The 23,465-nt window shown below is 42.6% G+C and overlaps 1 protein-coding gene across 1 annotated transcript; it reads left to right on the forward strand.

The window, feature by feature from the left end:
• ZNF343 (zinc finger protein 343) lies at window positions 1–15,507 on the forward strand. The gene is given in 5 exon segments (XM_024742874.1): window positions 1–99; window positions 1,496–1,561; window positions 6,510–6,775; window positions 6,950–7,009; window positions 13,463–15,507. Coding segments are annotated over 3 exon segments (1,059 nt in total). The 5' UTR covers window positions 1–99; window positions 1,496–1,561; window positions 6,510–6,591; the 3' UTR covers window positions 14,278–15,507.
• The last annotated feature ends 7,958 nt before the right edge of the window (window positions 15,508–23,465 follow it).

The following is a 23,465-nucleotide window of genomic DNA, read 5'->3' on the forward strand; positions in this document are numbered from 1 at the left end:
CTCTAGCTGCGAATCCCAGAATTGCGGGGCGTTACGCGGACCTTCACTCCTCGGCTGGGGCGAGAGACCTGGAACTCAAATTTCTTTCTTGGAAACGGGGTGGGTATATTCTGGGCCAAACAATTTACGAGTAGGGGGCAACTCCAGTGCGCAACCCCGGCGTTTATTTGGGGTGTAGGGGTGTGTTCAGCCAGGGCCAAATAGACATCCCTTGTGATGGGGGCTGGGGGCGCGGCTTGGGCCACGTGTCCCTGGGTGTTGTTTGGCCTGGGAGCTCTTACGTGCGTCCCGCATCTCTGAACGGTTGTGGGAACCCAGGACTGATCGTGAATGTCAAGTTTTGTTTTTGATGGGGCTGAATATGACCCAATGGTGATTGGGCGGAGGTGGGGTGGAGGAGAGAGCATCTCAGGCCCTGCTCTGCGTTGGCTTGTTGGGGGTGGGTGGAGGTGAGTTCGACGTGGGCAAAATATCCGTAAGGGGTGGTGGAGTGTCTTGGCTCTGGAGTTCCTTGGGTTTTTAGAAAATGGGCAGGTTTGGGGCCTGAGGCAGACATCCTACAGTGATGGTGCACTGCACCGCTGGGGCCTGCATCTAGGCAGTTTTTTGAGTGCAGGCAGGTCTGCTTCTCTGGGATCTCTTGTCCCACGGTTTGTCCTCATCCCGGGGCCCACTCTGCTTTATGACAAAGATCCCAGATTTGGTTGTAATGTAAGTGGCGTGTTTGGCTAATTCTCCCTCTCTTTGAATGCTTTTCCCTCATGTGTTGGGGTTCAGACCTCTAGTTTGGGACTTACCCAGATTAGGTAGTGTGGGGACCTCTGAGGGCTGCTGGCCAACTGTCCAAATCACTTCTGGGATCTGGTGAAGCCCAGGTATCAGGACTTTAATTTTTGGGTAAGGTCAAGTTTTAAACCCACGCAGTAGAATAGTACAGTAAACTCACATGGACGTATCACCAGATTCAACATTCATTAATTCACAGACAATCCTGTTTCATATACATCCCCTCAACTTGTCTTTGGATATGCTTTGAGAACTGTCACACCCGGTAGGGGTTGACCATCACTGACATTACAACTCATCCAACAGGCTAAGCCCATGGCACTCCACAGCTAGAGATCAAATCTAGGCACTTTCTAGCTTTGTCACCTCAGTTTATCAGAAGACCTAGCTCCGGGCCTTTGGGAGACAAAAGTTGTACAGTGCCTGGAATTGTCTGTGGTGTATAGTTAAGAGTTTAGTAAGTGTTAATTATTATTAGTAACAAAGGATGATTTTCCTATTTAATAGCATATCAGGACAGGCTGTATTTTGATGCCCACACATGACTCTGTCCCCAGGAAGCTGTCTACATTCTTCTTTGACAGATCTGAGGCTTTTTTTTTTTTTTAAAGAAGAGGAGCACCCCTTATTTTAAGCTTGGGGATTTTTAGCTTGGTATCTGGGGGCCAAGAGACAGTCCTGAAGCTCACATTGCCTGTTTCATCCTCAGGTTCACCTTCTCACATCCCTGCCTGCCCAGAGAGGACTGTATAGAGAACGAGAGGACTTCTTGCAGGTGGATACCACTCACCTTCCATGTTTCTGCAGTGTCTTCTGTTCTCCAGACCTTGGGCAAATTTCCTTTGCTCATCCTGACGTTTTGTGCCCTGCAGTGTTCCATTTGAGGCTCAGAGGACCTGCTTGTTTCTGTATGATACCAGGGCTGATTTAAGGGCAAAGGCCTTTAACAGGGAATATTACCCCAGACAAGTGCTCTCATTCAGGTTACCACCATCCTTGCCCTAGCAACATTTCATCCTGGCTGCTGGATTCCCAAGACTGTGTCAGCTGTTGTAAAATAAAAAATGATGGTAACTACCATTTATTGGGAGTTGTTCTGTGCCAGGCACTGGGCTTTACAATCTCTGTAATATTTTATTCCCTCAGCACTGACTTATTTGAACAAACCTACGCTCACATATGATTCCTCTCTTTGTTACATGTGACGGATAAGAGTTGCACTGTTAATTTCTACAACACATCTTTGGAGCATGTAACTGCTGCCAGAGGGCTTTCTTCTAAGTTAAAACATAAGAACAAAATTACATAATTAATGCCTTTTTTTTTTTTTTTTTTTGGTGGTTAACTTTTCACATAGAAACTACAAATCCATCATCCAGCATCAACAATAATCAATTCATGTTCAAGGTTGTTTCATATACCACCCCTGCCTCCCACCTTTTTTTGCAGAATTATTTTAAAGCTAATTCTAGACATCGTATCATTTCACTTATAAATGTTTCATTATGTGTCCTTAACTGAGAAGGACTTAAATTTACCCTTTTTAAAAAAACTGAGGTATAATTTATATACAACCAACTACACAGATCTGAAGTATATGTTTCAATGGATTTTGACAGACATGTACTCCCATGTAACCATCACCTCCAACAACTGGAATTTGTGTCCTGTTTCAGAATTCTTTGCCTACACCAAAGTCATGATGGTATTCTCCTATGATTTTTTTTCCTAGAAGCTTAAAGTTTTAGCTTTTACATTTATGTTTATGATCCATTTTGATGTATTTTTTTGTGTATGGTTTGAGGTTTTGAGGTTTGACATAGTACTTGTTTATAGCACCATTTGTTGAATCGACTCGCCTTTTACCATTGTATTGCTTTGGTGCCTTTGTTGAAAATCATTGACTGTGTAAGTGTGGGTTTATTTCTGGACAGTCTCTTCTGTTCTGTTAATTTAATCAACATCACACTGTCTTGATAACTTCAGCTTTATACTAAGTCTGTTTTTTTATATTTTAAAAAAAAATTTAAATTTATTTTTAGCTGCGTTGGGTCTGTGTTGCTGTGCACAGGCTTTCTGTAGTTTGCAGTGAGCAGGGACTACTATTTGTTGTGGCGTGCGGGCTTCTCATTGCAGTGGCTTCTCCTGTTGCGGAGCATGGGCTCTAGGCACATGGCCTTCAGTAGTTGTGGCGCACGGGCTCTAGGGTGCGTGGCCTTCAGTAGTTGTGGCACGCGGGCTCAGCAGTTGTGGCTTGTGGGCTCTAGAGCGCAGGCTCAGAAGTTGTGGCGCATGGGCTTAGTTGCTCCGGGGCATGTGGGATCTTCCCGGACCAGGGATCAAACCCCTGTCCTTGCATTGGCAGGTGGATTCTTAACTACTGCGCCACCAGGGAAGTCCCTATACTAAGTCTTGAAACCATTTATCATAAGTCTTCTTTTACAGGGTTATTCTAGCTATTCAAGGTCCTTTTCATTTCCAAATATTTTTTTGAATCAGCTAGATGTTTTCAACAAAAATAAGTCTTGTGGGATTTTGATTAGAATTGTGTTGAATCTGTAGATCAGTTTGGTTAGAATCGACGTCTCAAGAGTACTGAGTTTTCCAGCCCACAAACTAAGTATATCTCTCTATTTATTTAGGTCTTTAATTTCTCAAAGTAACATTTTGTAGTTCTCAGTGTAGAATGTTTGCACATCTCTTCAAATTCATTCCTATACATTTTATGTTCTTGATATTTTTGGAAATGTTTTTAAAATGTAACTCTCCAGTTGTTTCTGACTAGTATTTAAAAATACAATTGATATTTGTATGTTGACCCCTCATGTCCAGCCACCTTGCTAAATTTAAATTAACTTACTACTTCTAGTTTTTTTTTATTGAGGTATAGTTGATTTATAATATTATATAGGTTTCAGGTGTACAACATAGTTATCCACAATTTTTAAAAATTATACTCCATTACAGTTATTATAAAATATTGGCTATATTCCCTGGAGGGTATTATGCTTAGTAAAATAAGTCAGACAGAGAAAGACAAATACTGTGTGATCTTACTTATATGTGGAATTTTAAAAAGCTGAACTCAGGGAAGCAGAGAGTACAGTGGTGATTGCCAGGGGCTGCAGATAGGGGAAATGAGGAGATGTTGGGTACAAGCTTTCTCTCTCTGACTTATTTTGTTCAGCATAGTACCCTCCAGGTCCATCCATGTTGTTGCAAATGGCAAAATTTCATTCTTTTTATGGCTGAGTAATATTCCATTGTAGTACATGTATACCACATCTTTATCCGTTCATCTGTGGATGGACATTTAGGTTGTTTCCATATCTTGGCTGTTGTAAATAATGCTTCTGTAAACATTGGGGTGCATGTATCTTTTCAAATTAGTGTCTTTGTCTCCTTTAGGTATATACCCGGAGTGGAATTGCTGGATCATATAATACTTCTATTTTTAGTGTTTTGAGGAACCTCCATGCTGCTTTCCACAGTGGGCGCACCAATTTACATTCCCATCAACAGTTCTCACCAACACTTGTTATTTGTGTTTTTTTGGATGATGGCCATCCTGATAGGTGTGAGGTGATATCTCACTGTAGTTTTAACTCGCATTTCTCTGATGGTTAGTGATGTTGAGCATCTTTTCATGTGCCTGTTGGCCATCTTCATGTCCTCTTTGGAAAAATGTCTATTCACATCTTCTGCTCATTTTTTTAATATTTTATTTTATTTTATCTTCCAAAAAATGGATATTTTTAATGTATTCGATTAGCAAAGATTAAAAAGTTAGATAATTCCTAGTGTTGGTAAAAAGTTGGAAAGCAGAATTGTATATTCATTGGTGGCAATGCTTCTTATCCAGTCCATGTTCTGTGTATACTGAAAATTTGAGGTCTCTAGGTGCCATACTGTGTATCAGTCTTCACTAAACATCTTCCCTTTTTTTAAAATTAATTTTTATCAGAGTATAGTTGCTTTACAATGTTGTATTAGTTTCTGCTGTACAGCAAAGTGAATCAGTTACACGTATACATATATCCACTCTTTTTCAGATTTCCTTCCCATCTGGGTCACCACAGAGCATTGAGTAGAGTTCCCTGTGCTATACAGCAGGTTCTCAAATTAGTGATCTATTTTATACATAGTAGTCTATACATGTCAATCTCAATCTCCCAATTCAACCTACCTTCCCTTCCCCCGTTGGTAACCGTAAGTTTGTTCTCTACATCTTTGACTCTATTTCTGCTTTGCAAATAAGTTCATCTCTATCATTTTTCTACAGTCCACATATAAGTGATATTGTACGATATTTGTTTTTCTCTTTCTGACTTCACTCTGTGTGACAGTCTCTCGGTCCATCCATGTCTCTGCAGATTTCTGCCCTTTTTTCTTTTTTAAAATTAATTAATTAATTAATTTTTGGCTGCGTTGGGTCTTCGTTGCTGCGTGTGGGCTTTTTCTAGTCGTGGAGAACGGGGCCTACTTTTCATTGCGGTGTGCGGGCTTCTCATTGCGGTGGCTTCTCTTTTTGCAGAGCACGGGCTCTAGGTGCATGGGCTTCAATAGTTGTGGCATGCAGTCTCAGTAGTTGTGGCTCCTGGGCTTAGTTGCTACCTGGCATGTGGGATCTTCCCGGACCAGGGCTTGAACCCACGTCCATTGCATTGCCAGGTGGACTCTTAACAAATGCGTCACCGGGGAAGTCCCCCCATTTTTTAATTGAGTTGTTTTTTTTGATACTGAGTTGTATGAGCTGCTACAACTTCTAGTTTTTATTTGGACTTTTGGATTCTAGGATACAGTCATGACTGCAAACAAAGATAGGTTTATTTCCCATAGATAATCATTTTTATTATTTTTCTATATATACCTCCAGTATTTAAAAAAATTTTTTTGAAGTCCAGTTGATTTACAATGTTGTGTTAATTTCTGCTGTACAGCAAAGTGATTCAGTTATACATATATCTGTTCTTTTTCATATTCTTTTCCATTATGGTTTATCACAGGATTTTGAATATAGTTCCCATGCTATACAGTAGGACCTTGTTGTTTATCCGGCAGTATTTTTTATGAAAAGACAACCAAAGATTAAACACACATATTAAACCCTGCTTCCCACCCCCCACCTTTCCTAAGGGGGTCCTTGTTAAACTGAACCTTTTAATTGATATGTAATAAAATATACCCACCACTTCCTTACTGGCTTTTGGATTTTATGTGTGTTTTTTTTTGGCCATGCCCTGTGGCTTGCGGGATCTTAGTTCCCCCATCAGGGATTGAACGTGTGCCCCCTGCAGTGGAAGTGTGGAGTCTTAACCACTGGACTGTCAGGGAAGTACCTCCTTGTTTTTTTTTTTTCTTTTAGAGTAGGTTTACCTTTCCTCTGTTCTCAGAACATGAGAGATGGTGGAATAATGCAGTGCTTACAAGTGGTACTGTCACTTTCAGTCACATTTCCTTGTCCAGGGCAAGTCATGAGACCAAGCCTGACGTCAGGGGCAGAGAATTATACAGAGAAACAAATAATTGGGAATGTTGATGATATCTACCACAAAGGGCCTACAGGCTAGAAAGGAATGAGGTAAAAAAAAAAATGCAAGGAACCTTGTGGACTGAGACTCTATGTATATTGTGTGAGAGGACAGGATCCCTGCTGAAGAGGTACAGGCATAGGGCCCACAGTAAGGGTCCCAGCAATGTCAAATTGCTTCTCTGTCCCACAGGTCCTGGCTGCATGGCAACAAGTTGGGCTTTTATAAGTAAGTTTTGGAGGAATCACACCAGGCAGCAGAAATTGATCTTGAGATGAAATCATTTCTACCAGGCCTCCTGGCAGAATTTCAAGGCGAACACGGGGCTGACTCTGGGGCCATGATGTTGCCTGATCCTTCTGCCTGGAGAGAGCAGGACTGGGAGGAGATGTTGCCTTTGGAGAACAGGGAAGTTGCGGAAACTGTGAAGACACCGACTCAGAATCACAAGGCAAAAGGTGAGAGCTGTTGAGGGTCCAGAGAGGTGAAGAGGGGGAGCAGGGCTCCAGGTTTACTGCAAATGCCCTGTGATCACAGGAAAGGGGCGACTTCCTCTTCACAAGCCACGGAGGAGCTGCTCTGGCAGCACCATGGGAGCCCCAGTTTCTCATAGCTTCTTTTTCCTTCTCTAGGTTTGCCTTCTCACAAGACTGACTGGCTTCAAGAAAAGGAGGGAAAAGTCCAAAATACTGGTGAGTTGGGGTTACATTTATTTAAAGTCTCTCAAAATTGCTCTTAAGGACATGTGGCAAGTAGCGAAACATTTATTCAAGAAAATCTACTAAATCAGCAAGAGTCTGTGGCATTTGTCCCACAACCTGCTCCCTCCTGGTCACCCTTCAGCTCAGTGTAATGGAAGCTGTACTCCAAATGGGTACAGCTAAGAAGATGGGACTTTCTTCCCCCGGTTCCCAGTCTTTTTCCCTGGGAGGGGCAAGCTACCAGCAATTCTTATTCCCCCCAGCTCAGTGTGGCAGGCAAGTATGGCCAAGAAGTCTGGCGTTTTCTATCTCCACTAGACCCTATTTGTATGATGGAAGCTCTGTCTCAGGCACAGGTGGTCAAGAATCAGGAGGGACCTTATTGCCTTCTCCCCATCTTGCTCATAGGGCAGACAGAGATCCTGTGCTAGGAGAAGCATGCTGAGAAGAAAAGGAGCTGCCACCCCTGCCCAGTGCCCCACTGTTAGGGCAGGAGTGTCACACTGAGCGAAGTGGTCTGCCAGTCCTGTGCCACCTCTGAGTAGTGGTGCAGAGGTCCTGCCCTGGTGGGAGGCAGGCTATAGGAACAGAGAGCTCTACAGCGCTCCCTAAGGGGACTGGCTTTGTGTGGAACTGAGCAGGGAAGTTGAAGTCTTAGGGTGTTGTTGAAAACAGTGGAGATTTTGGTGGTGAGCAATTAAGAGGAAACTGAGAAGCCTGTGATAGCAACAAGGGAAATGGCAGATCACCTGGAAGTTTAACAGAGAAAGCAGGGAAAGAAATTGCTGAGAGGAGCTCTCCTACGGGTCGGAGTAAGTCTCAAATACTGGCCTCAAAATTACCCCTGCAAAAGGATCTGACTTTAATTGGATCAGACTATGGAGCCATTTATACTCCAGGACATTGTTGAAAACAGTAGAGCAATCAGCAACCAATAGTGGAGGCTAACAGTCGGGTGTGATACCAATAGAGGCAGACCTGCTGGAAGCTTAACGGGGAAGTCAAGGAGAGACACAAAGAGAGCCCTCTGTCAGGAGGGGGAAGGTCTGGGTGACTGTGTGTTTGCTCAAGGCTGCACCCTCTGAGGAGCCACTGCTTCAGGGAAATAACCTTCATCGAACTAATCCAGACAGGTCTCAAAACAAATGAACAAGCAGACAACCACAACCTAGGAAGACGGCAGGGTTGGTATCCAGAGTTGCTACAATATTTTACCTAAAATGTCCAATATTCAAAGAAAAATTATATAGAAAAGGGGAGGGAGAAGGAGGGAAAGGGAAAGAAAGAATATATGAATTTAAGAATGAGAGAAAGCCTAAATAAATTTTCCTGGTCTGTAAAATGAAAACAACTTGTCACTTCTATGAGTTAAATTATAATCTCACTGGATTGTAAATTCATCTTCCCCTATTGGTTATGAGTTGTTCATTCATTGATACACTGTGGACACAAAGTTATACTCCTAGAGAATGTCCAGTGGCGTTGGGGCTAGGAAGCAAAGTAAGCTAAATGCCCTGCTTTCATTTCAGGAAGCTTATTGAAGTCTAGGCAGAACTTGGAGATATTGTGGGTTTGGTTCCAGATCACCATGGTACAGTGAATATCACAGTAAAGTGAGACACGTGAAATTTTTGGTTTCTCAGTGAATATAAAATTTATGTTTACACTATACTGTAGTCTATTATGTGTTCAATAGCATTATGTGTGAAAAAACAATATACATACCTTAATTAAAAAATACTTTATTGGACCCTGGAGGTCCAGTGGTTAAGACTTCGCCTTCCATTGCAGGGGGTACAGGTTCGATCCCTGGTCAAGGAGCTGAGATCCCACATGCCTCACAGCCAAAAAACCAAAAACATAAAACAGAAGCATTATTGTAACAAATTCAATAAAGACTTTAAAAATGGTCCACATCAAAAAAATCTTTAAAAAACACTTTATTGCTAAAAAATGCTAACCATCCTCCAAGCCTTCAGCAAGTTGCAGTAGTAACATCAAAGATCATTCATCACAGATCACTGTAACAAATATAATAATAATAAAAACATTTGAAATGTGAGAATTACCAAAATCTGACACAGAGACACGTGGTGAGCAAATGCTGTTGGAAAAATGGCGCCAATAGACTTGTTTGACATGGGGTTGCCACGAACCTTCAATGGTAAAAAACTTGATGTCTATGAAGGGCAATAAAGCAAAGTGCAGTAAAATGAGGTACACCTGTACTGCTTTATGTGATGAGTGAAGCATTAAGGGCTTTATTTTAAAAAGGTTAAAATACCAGGCAAAGACAGATTTTGCAGATCCCATTTAGTATAACCTGAACTCTTCAAAAATGCTTATTCCGGGCTCCATCTGTTCACTCCTGCTTTTCTCTATGGTTGAAGTTTTCTTTCATTTTCTCCTCTAAATCGTCTCCATTCCCTAATGCCCAGCACAAGCCTTGTGTACATGATGCTTTTTTTCTTTTCTAGCGCATGCTCTACTCTTCATCTCAGAATTCCTCCATTCCTCAGGGTCATTGAGCACTGCTTTAGGTTTTCAAATTGATTCACAAATCATTTCTCCAAAGAAATCAAAAGTGTCCGAGGGCCAGGAATGAGTTTTATGCATCAGTTATGTGCTCCTCAGATTTTAACACAAAGCTGTAGTAATAATGCCCAGAAGAACTTGATACAGAGAACCATGTACTCTGAAAAGAATTAGATCAACTTCTTGCATATCCAGACTCTCCGGGGCCACCAGCTATGTTCCTCATAGTGGGAGGACTGATGGGGACTTGCTGTATGTCCCTTAATTTATTGCTTGTTTATAGGTACCAGTTACATTCAGGGATGTGGCTGTGGTCTTCACAGAGGCAGAATGGAAGAGACTGAGCTCTGAGCAGAGGGACCTATACAGAGAAGTGTTGCTGGAGAATTATAGGAATCTGCTCTCGTTGGTGAGGCAGTGTTCTTTCCTTCATTAATTCAGTGGAGATTTACTGACCACCTCCCATATGGCAGAAAATGTTCTAGACACTTAGAACATGTTAGTGAATGAAGTGGTAATCTCTGCCCATGGGGAATTACTTTCTACTGTAGGGAGACAGCTAACAAAAAGCTTCATATTCAGGGACATCATTCTTATTTAAAAATTTTTGCATATGTTTAATTTTCTTTTTTATTGAGGTATAGTTGATTTACAATATTACATAAGTTTCAGGTGTACAACGTAGTGATTCACAATTTTTAAAGGGTATACTCCATTTTTGGTTATTACATATATAGGGATATTATAATATGGTATGTTAGAAGGTGCTAAGCACTACATAGTAAAAAATAATAATAAAATAGAACCGGATAAAGGAGTATTAAGTGTGAGAGTGTGGCTGGCTGAATTTTGAAACTGGGTATTTGAAATCACCAAGAAGGTAACATTTGACCAAAGGGAATTAGAACTCTAGGTATCTAGGATAAGAGCATTTCAGGTGGAGGGCCTCGTCGGTGCTAAGGCCCTAAGGAATTGGGGTGCCTGCTGGATATAAGGAACTACAACGGAGGCACAGTATGCAAGGGGAGAGCAGTGAGAAATGCCTTCTAAGACAAGGAAGTTAACATTAAATATCAAAGTTTGTATGGCTTTTGAGTTTCATAAGCCATATTTTTTTCATTTATTTAAAAACTGACATTGATTCTTTAAATCTAGGTTGATAAATACTTTTGAGTGTGATATTTCTCTGGATCAGGGGGTGGCCAACGTTTTCTGTAAAGGGCCAGAAAGTAACTATTTTAGGTTTTGTGGGTGATATGGTTTCTGTAACCACTCTCAACTCTGCCCTTGTAGGGTTAAAGTAGCCATGGACAACAGGTAAATGAATGAGTATAGCTGTGTTCTAGTAAGACTTTTGTGGACACTGAATTTTGGATTTCATGTAATTTTAATGTATCATGAAGTATTATTATTCTTTTGATTTTTTTTCCAACTATTTAAAAATTTAAAAGTCATTCTTAGCTTGTAGACTGTGCAGAAATAGAGGGCCAGATTTAGCTTGTGGGCCATAGTTTTCCCACCCCTTGTTCTAAATCAGTGCTGTCCAGTAGAAATATAATGTGAGCCATGTGGGTAATTTTAAATTTCCTAGTAACCACATTTAAAAAAGTAGAAGTAAATGGGTGAAATTAATTTTAATAATATCTTATTTAACCCAATATATCAAAATATTTTCATGTCAACATATAATCAATATAAAAATTAATTAGATATTTTACTCTTTATTTTTGTACTAAGTGTTCAAAATCTGGTTGTTATTTTATACTTAGAACACATTTTCGCTCAGACCAGCCACATTTGAAGTGCTCAGGAAGCATACAGCTGGTGGCTACCATATTGGATAGTGTGGTTCTAGATATTCCTGTAGTTCTAGATAAAGCAGGTAGAGAAAAATCACATTTTTGGAGACACAAACTAGTTTTAGGCAGGAGTTTCTTCAGGTGTTTCCTTAAATGGCATAGCTATTTCCCTGATATGGATTAATCAGGTTTACTTTTTTCATTTTCATCTTCTTTGTCATGTTTTGATCTGATATCATCTAGTTTGAGCTCCATCTAATTAAGTGTGGATTCATCTGTTTCAGTCTGGTTCTGTGTGTTTTGATTTGGCCTTAGCTAGTCAGTCTAACTAGATTTTGTTTTTATTTTTCTCTTGTCATATTATCTTCCTTCTCTGTGTTAATATGTTTAACAGGTTCCAAGGAAAATGTCAAAATGACCTTGTTCAGATTAGTCTTGATATTGAATGCCTGGATCCCACTTGCATTTCTTGAAGTTGTGTCCTTTGTCTTGCTCAGCACCACAATATCCTGCAGTTCTCCTGCCTCTTATGTCTCTTGTGGGCTTTTCTCTTACTTTTTTCTTTTCTTTGGAGTGTAAGGGTCCATAGGACTAGTGTCACATACTCTTTTTTTCTATGTCAGTATTCACACCCTTGAACAGTTTGTGAACTTCAACGATTTTACCCATCACCTATTATAATGAATCCATTTTCTTTGTCACTGTCTCACCTGTGCTTTATCTTCATATTTTTATTTGGTTACAAGACAGCACAAGTTTATTCTCAAACTTATTTGAGATAATTGAGATAAATTGAGATCATACTATTTTTCCTCCTAAACCAGTCTCTCTTTCTCTAGTTCTTCACATGTTCATGTTATGATGTCTCTTCTTCAAAGGTGCTCCCTGAAATAATCTTTAAAGATTTCATAGGGGAGATATTTCAGTTAGTTTAGGCTAGGTAATGCTGTGATAACAAACAACCCCAAACTTTACAAATGTTCATTTCTTACTTAATATCTACTGTCTACAGTTCAGGTAGACAGCTCTGTTGGTTCAGCTCTGCTAGCTCTGGGATCTAGGCAAAAGGAACAGCCTCTGTCTGGGTCATGGGATTCTTTTTTTTTTTTTTTTTTTTTTTGCGGTATGCGGGCCTCTCACCGTTGTGGCCTCTCCCGTTGCGGAGCACAGGCTCCAGACGCACAGGCCCAGCGGCCATGGCTCAGGGGCCCAGCCGCTCCACGGCATGTGGGATCCTCCCGGACCGGGGCACGAACCCATGTCCCCTGCATCGGCAGGCGGACTCTCAACCACTGCGCCACCAGGGAAGCCCCGGGTCATGGGATTCTTAAGGAAGAGGGAAAACAGCCATGATAGAACCATACTGTGCCTCTTAAAACTTGTTTGGAAGAAGCACTAACTTTTCACTAACCTTTGTTGGCCAAAGCAAATCCCATAGCCACGTCTGATGTCACTATAATGGGATTAGTTTGGGCACAAGGTACCAGAATCCTGAAATCATGGAGCATGTCTTTCTGTCCACTGCTGAATCCACAATACTTTAGTAGAGAACCTAGTACTTAGAAATTTTTAGTATTTGTTTGTGGGTGGACAACTGGAAATTCAGATTTATTTCATATACAGTCTCTTTAACCACTGTTTCATATACTGTTTCCTACATTTGAAAGCCTTCCAGACCTAGTGACTTTTTTTGTATATCAGTCTTCTATTTTGTAATAGAAAAGGCACGAAAGAGATTTCCGCATAGGTCATAGAGACTGTTACCTCCAAGTAGAACAGAATTGTGGACAGTCTATATCAGTGTGATACAGACTTAGATGATTTAGTCAGAGGAAAAGGCTAAGGGTAGTTGAGGCTACTTGCAGAGCAAAAAGGTTCCTGGTCTGACTGACATATAGAAGATACTTTTGTTATGGATTTTCTGGATTGCAATAGAAAATGGAATGTGTAGAAGTGGAATGTAAAGGAATTATTGGTGGGAAACAAATTGTGTTGTATGTATATTGTCAATTACAGTTGTGGCAGTAAGACACTTTCTGTCCTAAGACAAGGCAGAATGGCCCAGCAGCCCTACTTAGGGCTTCTCTAACTGAAAACCTTCTTTCTCCAGCAGAACCAAAGCCAGAGATCTACCCCTGTTCTTCCTGCCTTCTGGCCTTTTTCTGTCAGCGGTTCCTCAGCTAACACACGCTGCAGATCTTCCCGGGTATGTGTGTAGAAAGTCACTTCCACCTGGGGGATTCTGGCCTGGGGCATCGGGGGCAGCAGTATTCTGCTCACAACTGCTGGAGTGAAAACACAGAAGGCCAAGAGAGAGAAGGTGACTCCAGACTCTGGTGCTCGAGGACAGAGGAGAGACGGCCCTTATGTGCATTGCCCAGCCCACCCTGAGAACAGTCAGCAAGTCCTGGAGAAGGCAGCGCAGTGGTAGAAATAGAGCCCATCGCAGCCCAAAGGGTAAACCCTTTGCAAGCAGACAAAGAAATGAAGGAATTAGAAACCTCAAGCTCTGGAGCAGTCAACTGTCAAGAACGTGAACTAGACTGTAGCCCCAAATCAAACTGCATTACAAACCAGGCCATCCTCTTAGGGGAGAAGCTCTATGTCTTCAGGGAGTGTGGGCGAGGCTTTAAAGATAAGTTGAACCTCATCAGACACCATTGGACACACTCAATGGAGAAGCCTTATGTGTATAGTGAGTGTGGCCGAGGTTTCAGCCAGGTGTCAACCCTTATTAATCACCGGAGGACACACTCAATGAAGAAACCTTACATGTGCAAGGAGTGTGGGCGGGGCTTTAGCCAGAAATCACTCCTCCTTGTGCACCAGAGGACACACTCAGGGGAGAAGTATTATGTTTGCAGGGAGTGTGGGCGAGGCTTTAGCAACAAGTCAAGTCTCATAAGACACCAGAGGACACACTGAGAGGAGAAGTCTTGTGTATGCAGGGGTCCTGGGCAGGACTTTAGCAATTAGTCGAACCTCTTCTTATGCCAGAGAGACATGCGGGGAGTAGTCTGTATGTGTGTGTGGGGTGTGAGTGAAGCTTCAGAGATGTGTTGACCCTCATCAGGCAGTGAGGCACATTCAGGGCAGGAGCCTTATGCGTGCAGAGTGTGGGTAGCTGTCAACCCTCAGTGCACAAAGAGGACGCACTTAGGTGGGAAGTATTGTGTGTGCAGGGACTTTGGGGAAGCTTTAGCAATAAGTCAGCATTTATGGAACATCCAGTGGCCGACTCAGGAGAAGTGTCATGTGTTCAGGGAGTGCTGACAGGCATTGGGAAAAGAACTGACAGGAGGGCTCCAGATGGCTCACTCAGGGAGGAGCTGTGTGTTTGCAGGGAGTGTGGGCAAGGCTCTTGTGATCAGTCAGCTTTCTTCACACACTGTAGGGAGAATCCTTATGTGGGGATACTGTGGGGCTGCTCCAGCCAATTGCTGCTGATAGCTGCAGAGATGAATTCCTCACTAGACTTGCTCTCAGCCACAGGGAGCTGCACTTCGCAAGGGATGCCTCCTGGCCAACGACTGATTGATACGGGGAGACAAAACCCTAGCCGGACTCTGCTGGGACAACTCCACAGGGTCATCCCAGATCCCAAGGTCCCCATGAAACTGAATGATCTCAAACACATTGCAGGTCAGCTTCTTCCTCTGCCCAGTCCTGTCCTCATTCCCCAATAAGCCACTCAATTCTCTGCCTCATTGTCTCTCCAGGGAATCCACCCTAAGATATCATAAGCACACAAGGAGTGTGGACGAGGCTTTGGCTAAAAGTCGCTCCTCAACAAACCCCAGAGTATACAGAATAGAAGCTCTGTGTGTGCGGGGGGAATGGGTAAGGACACCTCAGGATGCATCAGAGAACAGCTTTTGAGGGAGAAGCTTTACAAGGCAGGGACGGAGACTGGGAAGATTTAGCAATAAGTTACACCTTCTGGTGCAGCCGAGGACACTCAGGGAGTCCTATGTGGGTGGGGTTGTGGGTGGAGCCTTATTCTGACACCCCTCCTCACAGATCACTACCTCACTCACCTCCTGGGGGGGTTTCAGAAGTCTTGACCCCCACCCGTCCCCATACTCTTTGAGGGTGAAGATGGCAGTAACAACTTAATAAACATGTTTTTTCCACTTTTTGTAATCAGATGGAATAAAAAAGTAGAAGGCTTTACTTAAGTAAGAATAATCAATTTGTTTTATTTTCAAACACCAATTTTTCCCCATGTTTTCATGTCTTTCTGTTCTCATAAATTGTTCAATAAGCTCAGGCTATGTACCTTAGTCACTCATCTGTCTGGAAAGGAATTAAATTTCACAACCTGGATTTCTGCATGAATTCAACCCTTGAGAAAAATGAAGTCCCAATCAACCTAGTAGATTTATTGGAGGATCTGATTCGTTGCATGGGGAGGATGATGTAGGTTCTGGAGACATGCCCACTGAAGCAAGGGAATTTCCCGGGTCTCTGGGGGCTGGGTTGCCTCTTCTGACTGATCACACTCCCTTTGGCTTCTGTGAAAGCTCCCTTCCCTGACTTCTGTCTCTTCCTTCTAGTCTCTATTCAGGTCTCTGCTGTATCCTTCTCTACCACTGAAGCATTGTTTTTCCTTCCAGCTTCCAGAGTCAGGTCCTTTAACCACGCCCAAACTGTTCTCCAGTCATGAATCATTGCTTTGGGTCTCTTAGCTACTTTGGTGTCAGATCATAAGTCTAAAGACCCCTGGGGAATTCCCTGGTGGTCCAGTGGTTAAGACTCTGTGTTTTCACTGCTGAGGGCTGGGGTTCAATCCTTGGGCCCTAATCCTGCAAGCCACGTGGGGCAGCCAAAAAAACAAAACAAAAAAACCCCCTAAACACAGCTCCAATGCCACGTCCCCTCATCCCTCCAATCCTAGGGTCTACTCCTGCTAATGACACCCACATCATCCCTCCACTAACTGGTCCAAGATAACCTGGTCATACCCCTGCCCTTGTTTTTCAGCCCAGGGACCTGGCCTTTAATCACACCCTTTCCTAGTCTTCCTCCCTCAGAGCCCAAATTGCCCAGATTTTTGACAACTCTGCATGCCCTGGCTCTGACTTCTATGTCCTAAGCCAGAACTCTTTACTGGAGAGGGTTGGCCTCAGCTCTAGCAAATTTGTTTGCTCAGTTGGAGTTTGCCAGATCCACAAAATGGATATCAGGCTTTGAAAATCAGAAAAAGCACAGGCTGATTTTGTTGCACTATCAAAGAGGGGGGCAGTAAAAGAGAGTCCAAAGGCCATGAAGTCAGCTTTCCAGTGGGTCCTGAGTCAGCTCTGGTGGAGAGGATGTGAGTGCCGGGAGCGTGGGTCCCCACCCTTTGCCACATTTCCCGTCATGTTTCTTTGCTGGAACTGCCCCTATAACATCAACAATTTGCTTTGGGTCAGAACTGGAAGCCACAGAGGGAAAAGTGTTTATGGGTATGCAGTCTCTAGGGTCTGAAGAGGGATAGGCCCTCTATGTTCCAGATGACCCCAAGACCCCTCCCTGTGTCCTGCCATTGGGAGAGAAACATGTGAACAAACCAGCACCTTCCTTTGGGAAGGAAGGGTGGGAGGAAAGAAAATGATGCAGATTCTTTTTAACTGAAGTCCCGTATAACCTGTAGTGACCTCAGACGTGTTCCAGGGAAAGGACTGTCAGTCCTAGCCCAGCAAAGGGAGAGGGGTATGGGGTTATCTTTCCAAGCCTGGAAAGGGGCTTCCCCAGACTGCAGCTACTCTGTCCTTTATCTCTAGGAAGGACCACTGGAACCAGCTCCTGTATTCTGTCCCAGCAGGAAGCAGAACAGGGGTGTGTGAGGTGAGCTCTCCCTCCGAAGAAAGGAAGGTACACATCCCCACTCCCTAGGATTTTCCTTTCTGCCCCCAGGGAGGAGGAGCTCAGACTTAAAATAAGAGCTTATTTCCGACAGGAGGTCAGTGGCCTCAAACTCAGAGGCCTGCAGTGTCCAGGCAGGTCCTATACTAATGAGGGGGTCAAGCCTCAATTGGGTCGGGGTGCTTTGGGGAACTGGGGAGCTCAAACTCAAGTTGCTTCCTACATCCTTCCTGGCCTCCTCACTTGACCCCACTCTAGAAAGCCTTGAGCTACACCTCGTTTGGGCCTTTTCATTTAATGATCCAAATGTCCTGCCCCTTTTTTTGAGCCGTGACCTTGACTTCAGAACCCTCCAGCATTCTTCCCCGTGTTCAGTTTTAGAACTGTCTTTTTCATGTTGAGTTTTGCTTAGTTTTCTGAAAAACATGGCAGTAGATTATGAAAAATGAACATCAGTTTTGATATGGGAACATCTGACCCAATAACACAATGGTGTGGAAACTCCGTAATCTGACAAAAGAACGTGTAAAAATGCGATGATTTGGCGGCACCTTGTGTGATGAATCCATGTGAGGGCCACCTGTGGGTCACAGAGAGGATCTGGGTTGGGGGAACTTTCAAGATGGCTGGCAATCTGACAGCCCCTGGCTGTGAAATTAGGTACGGTGGGTTAGATTTAAAGTGACCTAATTTATACACACAAGCTCTAATCTGACTTTTAAATATCTGTACATATATTTCTCATATATTCAAAGTAAGCATGTATAAATTTTTTATCAATTTTTTTCTAAAAGAAAACAGATAGTAAAGGATTCTTGGCAAAACATGAGATTTTCTCATTGCATAATCTTTCTCCTAATGGAAATACCATGTTATCCTTTATTTCCTCCTAATTAAGCATGACATATATAAGGGATAAAAATCCATATTCTTATATAAAGATTATTTTTATCTAGCTCTGTCCCCTATTCATTAATTTTAACTTCATTATCATTTTGGAGACTAGCCGAAAACTCAACTGCCAGTTTTTAAAAAAAAATTTTTAATTATTATTATTTTTTAAATAAATTTATTTTATTTATTTAGTTTTGGCTGCGTTAGGTCTTTGTTGCGCGGGCTTTCTCTAGTTGTGGCGAGTGGAGGCTACTCTTCGTTGCGGTGCACGGGCTTACAGATTTCTAGAGTTCCAGCCATCAGTGCTCTAAAAAGGATAAAAGCATTCCTTCTCTGTCTGAGTGTTGAGGCAACAGCTGAGGATTGGAAAATCTCACAAAGCCAGATTACACACAGGGACAGGCTTGTCTGCTTCTAATGTAGACCACAGTGTGGGGCCCAGCTTACCTTGCTTACTAGGTTCTAAGGTAGAGCAGGTTTTACAGAATCCTTGCTGCTACTAGTCATCAGTTCCCCTTTTCCCTACTTCCTACTTCTTCTGGGAACTAGAAAGCTATTTTTTTGTCTGCGGCGGGGAGAGAGCTTAATTTTATGAAGTTTAATGCTACTTATCGTAGTTTTTGTCTGAGCTGCCTCTCTTTTGTGTATTATAATAACCTTGGGCAAAAGCAGCAGGACCCCGACCTTCCCCTAGGTCTAATAAACACTGCCACTAAAAGAGGCTTCCTTGTCTTTTGATAGAGGGGTTCAACTTGTAAAAATCTTAGAGTAAGTAAATTTTGCAATATTGGAGGTGTGCCTAATAAAATTGTGAAAACATTTGAGATCAGATTTTCTGCTTAATATATTGGTACAGGAATTATTTGGGTGTTGAAGACCTGGAAGAGATGATGTGGGGAATCTGAGAGAAAACTTAAGAGAAAGGTATGATGAATAGCACTGAGACCAGGGTAAATCTGGGAGGTCAGAAGTGTTGCACTTGTCCAGGCAGAATTTACAGGACAACTATGGTAATAGTTTTGTGGACTGAAAGAGAAGATAGGCTTTGTAGGGTTTGTCTTCAAAGCACTTGGTGATCACCTGGATGTAGAATTTAAAAGCACCCCCGCAAACACAGCTTTCCAACAGTAGAAACATTTGCAAAAGACAAAAAGTGCTCATCACTCCAAGAATCCAAGCAGAAAGCCAACATCTTATCTATGTTTGTCATGAGAGTAGTTCCTTCTTTAGAGGCTACCATCGTTTCCTTCTGAGGCCTGCATTCTGCTGACCTGTATGGTAGAATATGTTTGGTGTATGTGGAGTGGTGTCACTTAATCAATATATTGTCTTAGCTCCAAATTCACCTTTTATTGCCTGATCTGTGAAAATGGATCTGGGCCCTTTATATATTTTTCCTTTGTCAGCTGTCATGAGGTACATCAGTAGTGGGCTGTTCTGGAACAACATTGCTGGAGGAAGGGGTCCTCTCTCCTGGTGTAGGTGGCTCTTCCACCAGGCTCCTGGAGAGTACCCTTTTCCCCTGCTTCTCGGCCAGTGCACTTTTCTCTCATGCTAAATGCCTGCAGGGACACAGCTTTCTCAACCGATTGGCCACCCTGTGTTTTCTCCAGCTTTCCACCCAGGTGATGGTGGCTCAGGAGCCCCAACAGAACAGGCCTGTGCTCCAGCCCAGGTTGCTGCTCCTGTACCCTCTCTTCAGCACCATGGGGACACACCCTGGGGCCACCTTGGACCTTCATCCTGTGCAGAGGCTCAGAGCCTCCCAAGCCTGATTGTTGCTCCCCAGACCCTCTCCTTAGCTCCACATGCATGTGCACCAGGGCCCCAGCAGCCACCCATAGCTGCCCCAGCCTAAGCTGTGCACCTAAGTGCACTAGGTTTTTGCAGCTTTTCAGCCTCCATTTCTAGCAGCACCTATAGCAGTACCTTGACCTCTTTTGCTCACCCACCCATCAGTCTTGGCTGACTTGGCCCCAGAGGTTTGTTTGCTGCGGCCCTTCAGACACAGATACTGTATGGTCCAGGCTTTGTGTCAACATCAACACCCTGACTGTCTGTGCATGTCGGGCTCCCTTTGTGTACCTGCCAACCAGCCTTGGCTTGCCTGTGCTGCACAGGGATATTCCTACTTGCCTGGCGACTGCAGACCAGCTCTGGCCTGTGCAAAGTTCTGGCCCTTCCTACCAACTTCTCCACCATCCAGTGGGCTGAAACCACACCTTCTCTAGTGAGGGCTGAACCCAAACCTTGGGGAGGGAAACCTCCTTCTAGGTTTATGCTTCTTTAGGTACTCTCCCTTAGCTGAGGGTTTTCTTTTAATATTTACAGTTACTTTTCTATCATTGCAAAGTAATTCTTCCTGCTAAATTTCCCATTTAAGTTACCGTGTGGTTTCTGTCTCCTCACTGGACTCACGTTGATACAGATGTGAATGTGTACAGTTTTTATATGAGGGCAAAGACGCAAACTTTTGACTGCAGTTATTCAGTGAACCCAGAGATAAACCAAAGAAATAATGCACGTCAAAATTACTATTAATACTAGCTGGGGCAATGGCCCTGAACCCAGACACAAACTTAATGGTCTAAACCAGGGGATGGCAAAATGCAGCCTGAAGGCCAAATCTGGCCTGCCACCTGTTTTTTTAAGGCCTGCAAGCTAAGAATGCTTCTTACATTTTAAATCATTGGAAAGAATCAAAAGAAGAATAATATTTTGTGACACATATTTGTGTTCATAAATAAAGTTTTATCATAGTACAGCCACACATTGTTACATATTGTCTATAGCTGCTTTCATACTACAATGGTTGGGTTGAGTAATTGCATTAGAGACCATATGGCCCAAAACCCTAAAATACTATCTGACTCCTAACAGAAAATGTTTGCAAATCCCTGATCTAGACTGAAACTTGGGAATACTTTACCAAACAAAGGCCAAATGAATAGCTTGTTTAACCCCCAGCTCTGGAATTCATGGCCCCCTTTTCCTGATCTGTGGAAATTGACAAACTGATTCTAAAATTAATATGGAATTTTCAAGGGATGCAGAATGCCAAAACAATCTTGAAAAAGAAAAACAAATTAGGAGGACTCACATTTTCTGATTTCAAAACTTACTACAAAGCATATAGATCAAAGGAATAGAATTGAGAGATAAGAAATAAAATCATGTGTCTATGGTCCACTGATTTCCTCAAGGTGCCAAGACCATTCAGTGGGGGAAAGAATAGTCTTTTCAACAAATGGTGCTGGGACAACTGTATATCTTCTTGCCAAAGAATAAAGTTTGACTCTTGCCTTATGTCATGTACAAAAAATAACTGAAAATGTATCAAAGATCTAAACGTAAGAATGAAAACTGTAGAACTATTATAAGAAAACATAGGGTTAAATCTTCATGATCTTGGATTTGGTAAAAGATTGTTAGCTATGGCACCAAAAGCCTGAGCAACGAAAGAAAAAAGATAAATTGGACTTCATCAAAATTAAAAACTATTGTGCAGGACACTGTAAAGTGAAAAGACAACTCACAGAATGAGAGCAAATGTTTATAAATCATATATCTGATAAGGGACTTATATCTAGAATACATAAAGAACTCTCACAACTCAATAATAAAAGACAATGCAAAGATGATACACAGCTGGCCAATAAGTACATGAAAAGATGCTGGACATCATTAGTCATCAGGATAATAATGCAAATCAAAACTTTGAGATAGATACCACTTCACACACACTAGGATAGCTTGAATCTGAAAGTCACATAGTAACAAACATTGGTGAAGACATGGAGAAATCAGAACTCGCATACACTGCTGGTGGGAATGTAAAATGGTGCAGCCCCTTTGGAAAACAGTCTGGCAGTCCCTCAAATGATTAAAGTTACCATGCGACCCAGCAATATGACCCATATGACCCATTCCTAGGTATACATGCAAGAGAAATGAAAGCATATAATCACATGAAAGCATACATGCATGTTTATAGCAGCCTCATTCATAATAGCCAAAGGTGGAAACAACCCAAATGTCTGTCAGCTGGTGAATGGATAAACAAAAGTGGTCTATCCATACAATGGAATATTATTCAGCCATAAAAAGAAGTGAAGTACTGATACATGCCACAGCGTGGATGACCCTTGAGAACATTATGCTAAGTGAAAGAAGGCAGTTACAAAAGATCACATATTACATGATTCCCTTTATATGAAATGTTTGGAATGTCCTTCACTTGACTGAGGTCTCTGCTCACATGCCACTCCTCAGAGAGGCTTTCTCTGACCATCTAGCCAAACTTGCAACCCATCACTCTCAGTTCCCCTACCCTACTTTATTTATATTTTCATGTCACTCTAATGTTACCTTGTATGCTTATTTGTTTGGTTTATTGTCTGCCTTTCTTACTAGAACATAAATTCCTTCAGGGAAGGGACTTTGTATCCCAGTAACAGTGCATAGCCTTAGTAGGTGCTAAATAAGTAATTTTTAAGTGTGTGCATAAGTGATAATGTTAGGAGGCAGGGTAACTTTGGAGCCAATGAGGAGACAAATGGCACATATTCCTATTCTGACTGTCGACTCTGCCACCTTGGACAAGATAATTCATCTCTTTGATCCTCCATCTCTTCATCTACGGGTTGACAGAAATAGGGTGACAGAATGTGCATTTTAGGTCTGGTGTGAGGATTAAAAAGCCCTGAGGTGGAAGATATCCTTGCTGGATTTGAGGAACAGGAAGGAGACTAGTGTGGCTGGAAGATGATGAATGAGGGGAATGTTGAGGGAGATGAAGTTAGATGCAGAGAGAGAGATTCAGGGCTGGATTTTATTCCAACGTGTGCTGGGAAGTTATTGGGAGGTGGAGAGCAGGGTGATGACATCATCGGATATAATCTCAGTACATTATAGAAGGATCCCTCTGGCTGCTGTGAGAGCAAGAGAGGAAGCAAAGAGACCAGTTACGGCTTTGTTCAGTGATCCAAGACAGAGATGATGGTGCCTAGGACTAGCATAGTAGAAGTGGAGCAGGTGACTACAATCTGATTCAAGACATTTTGAATCAGGGATGAGGAATTTCTCAAAGACAGGAGTCAAGGATGCTGCCAAGTTTTGTTTTTTTTTTAAAATTAATTATTTTTTGGCTGCCCTGGATTTTCGTTGCTGCGTGTCGGCTTTCTCTAGTTGCAGTGAGCAGGGGCTACCCTTTTGTTGCAGTGCGCAGGCTTCTCACTGCAGTGGCTTCTCTTGTTGTGGAGCACGGGCTCTAGGCATGTGGGCTTCAGTAGTTGTGGCACATGGGCTTGGTAGTTGTGGCTCCCAGGCTCTGGAGCGCAGGCTCAGTAGTGTGGCTTCCGGGCTCTAGAGCG

The sequence above is a fragment of the Neophocaena asiaeorientalis genome, unplaced genomic scaffold (assembly GCF_003031525.2).
Source record: "Neophocaena asiaeorientalis asiaeorientalis breed wild unplaced genomic scaffold, Neophocaena_asiaeorientalis_V1.1 scaffold82, whole genome shotgun sequence".
NCBI lineage: Eukaryota > Metazoa > Chordata > Mammalia > Artiodactyla > Phocoenidae > Neophocaena > Neophocaena asiaeorientalis.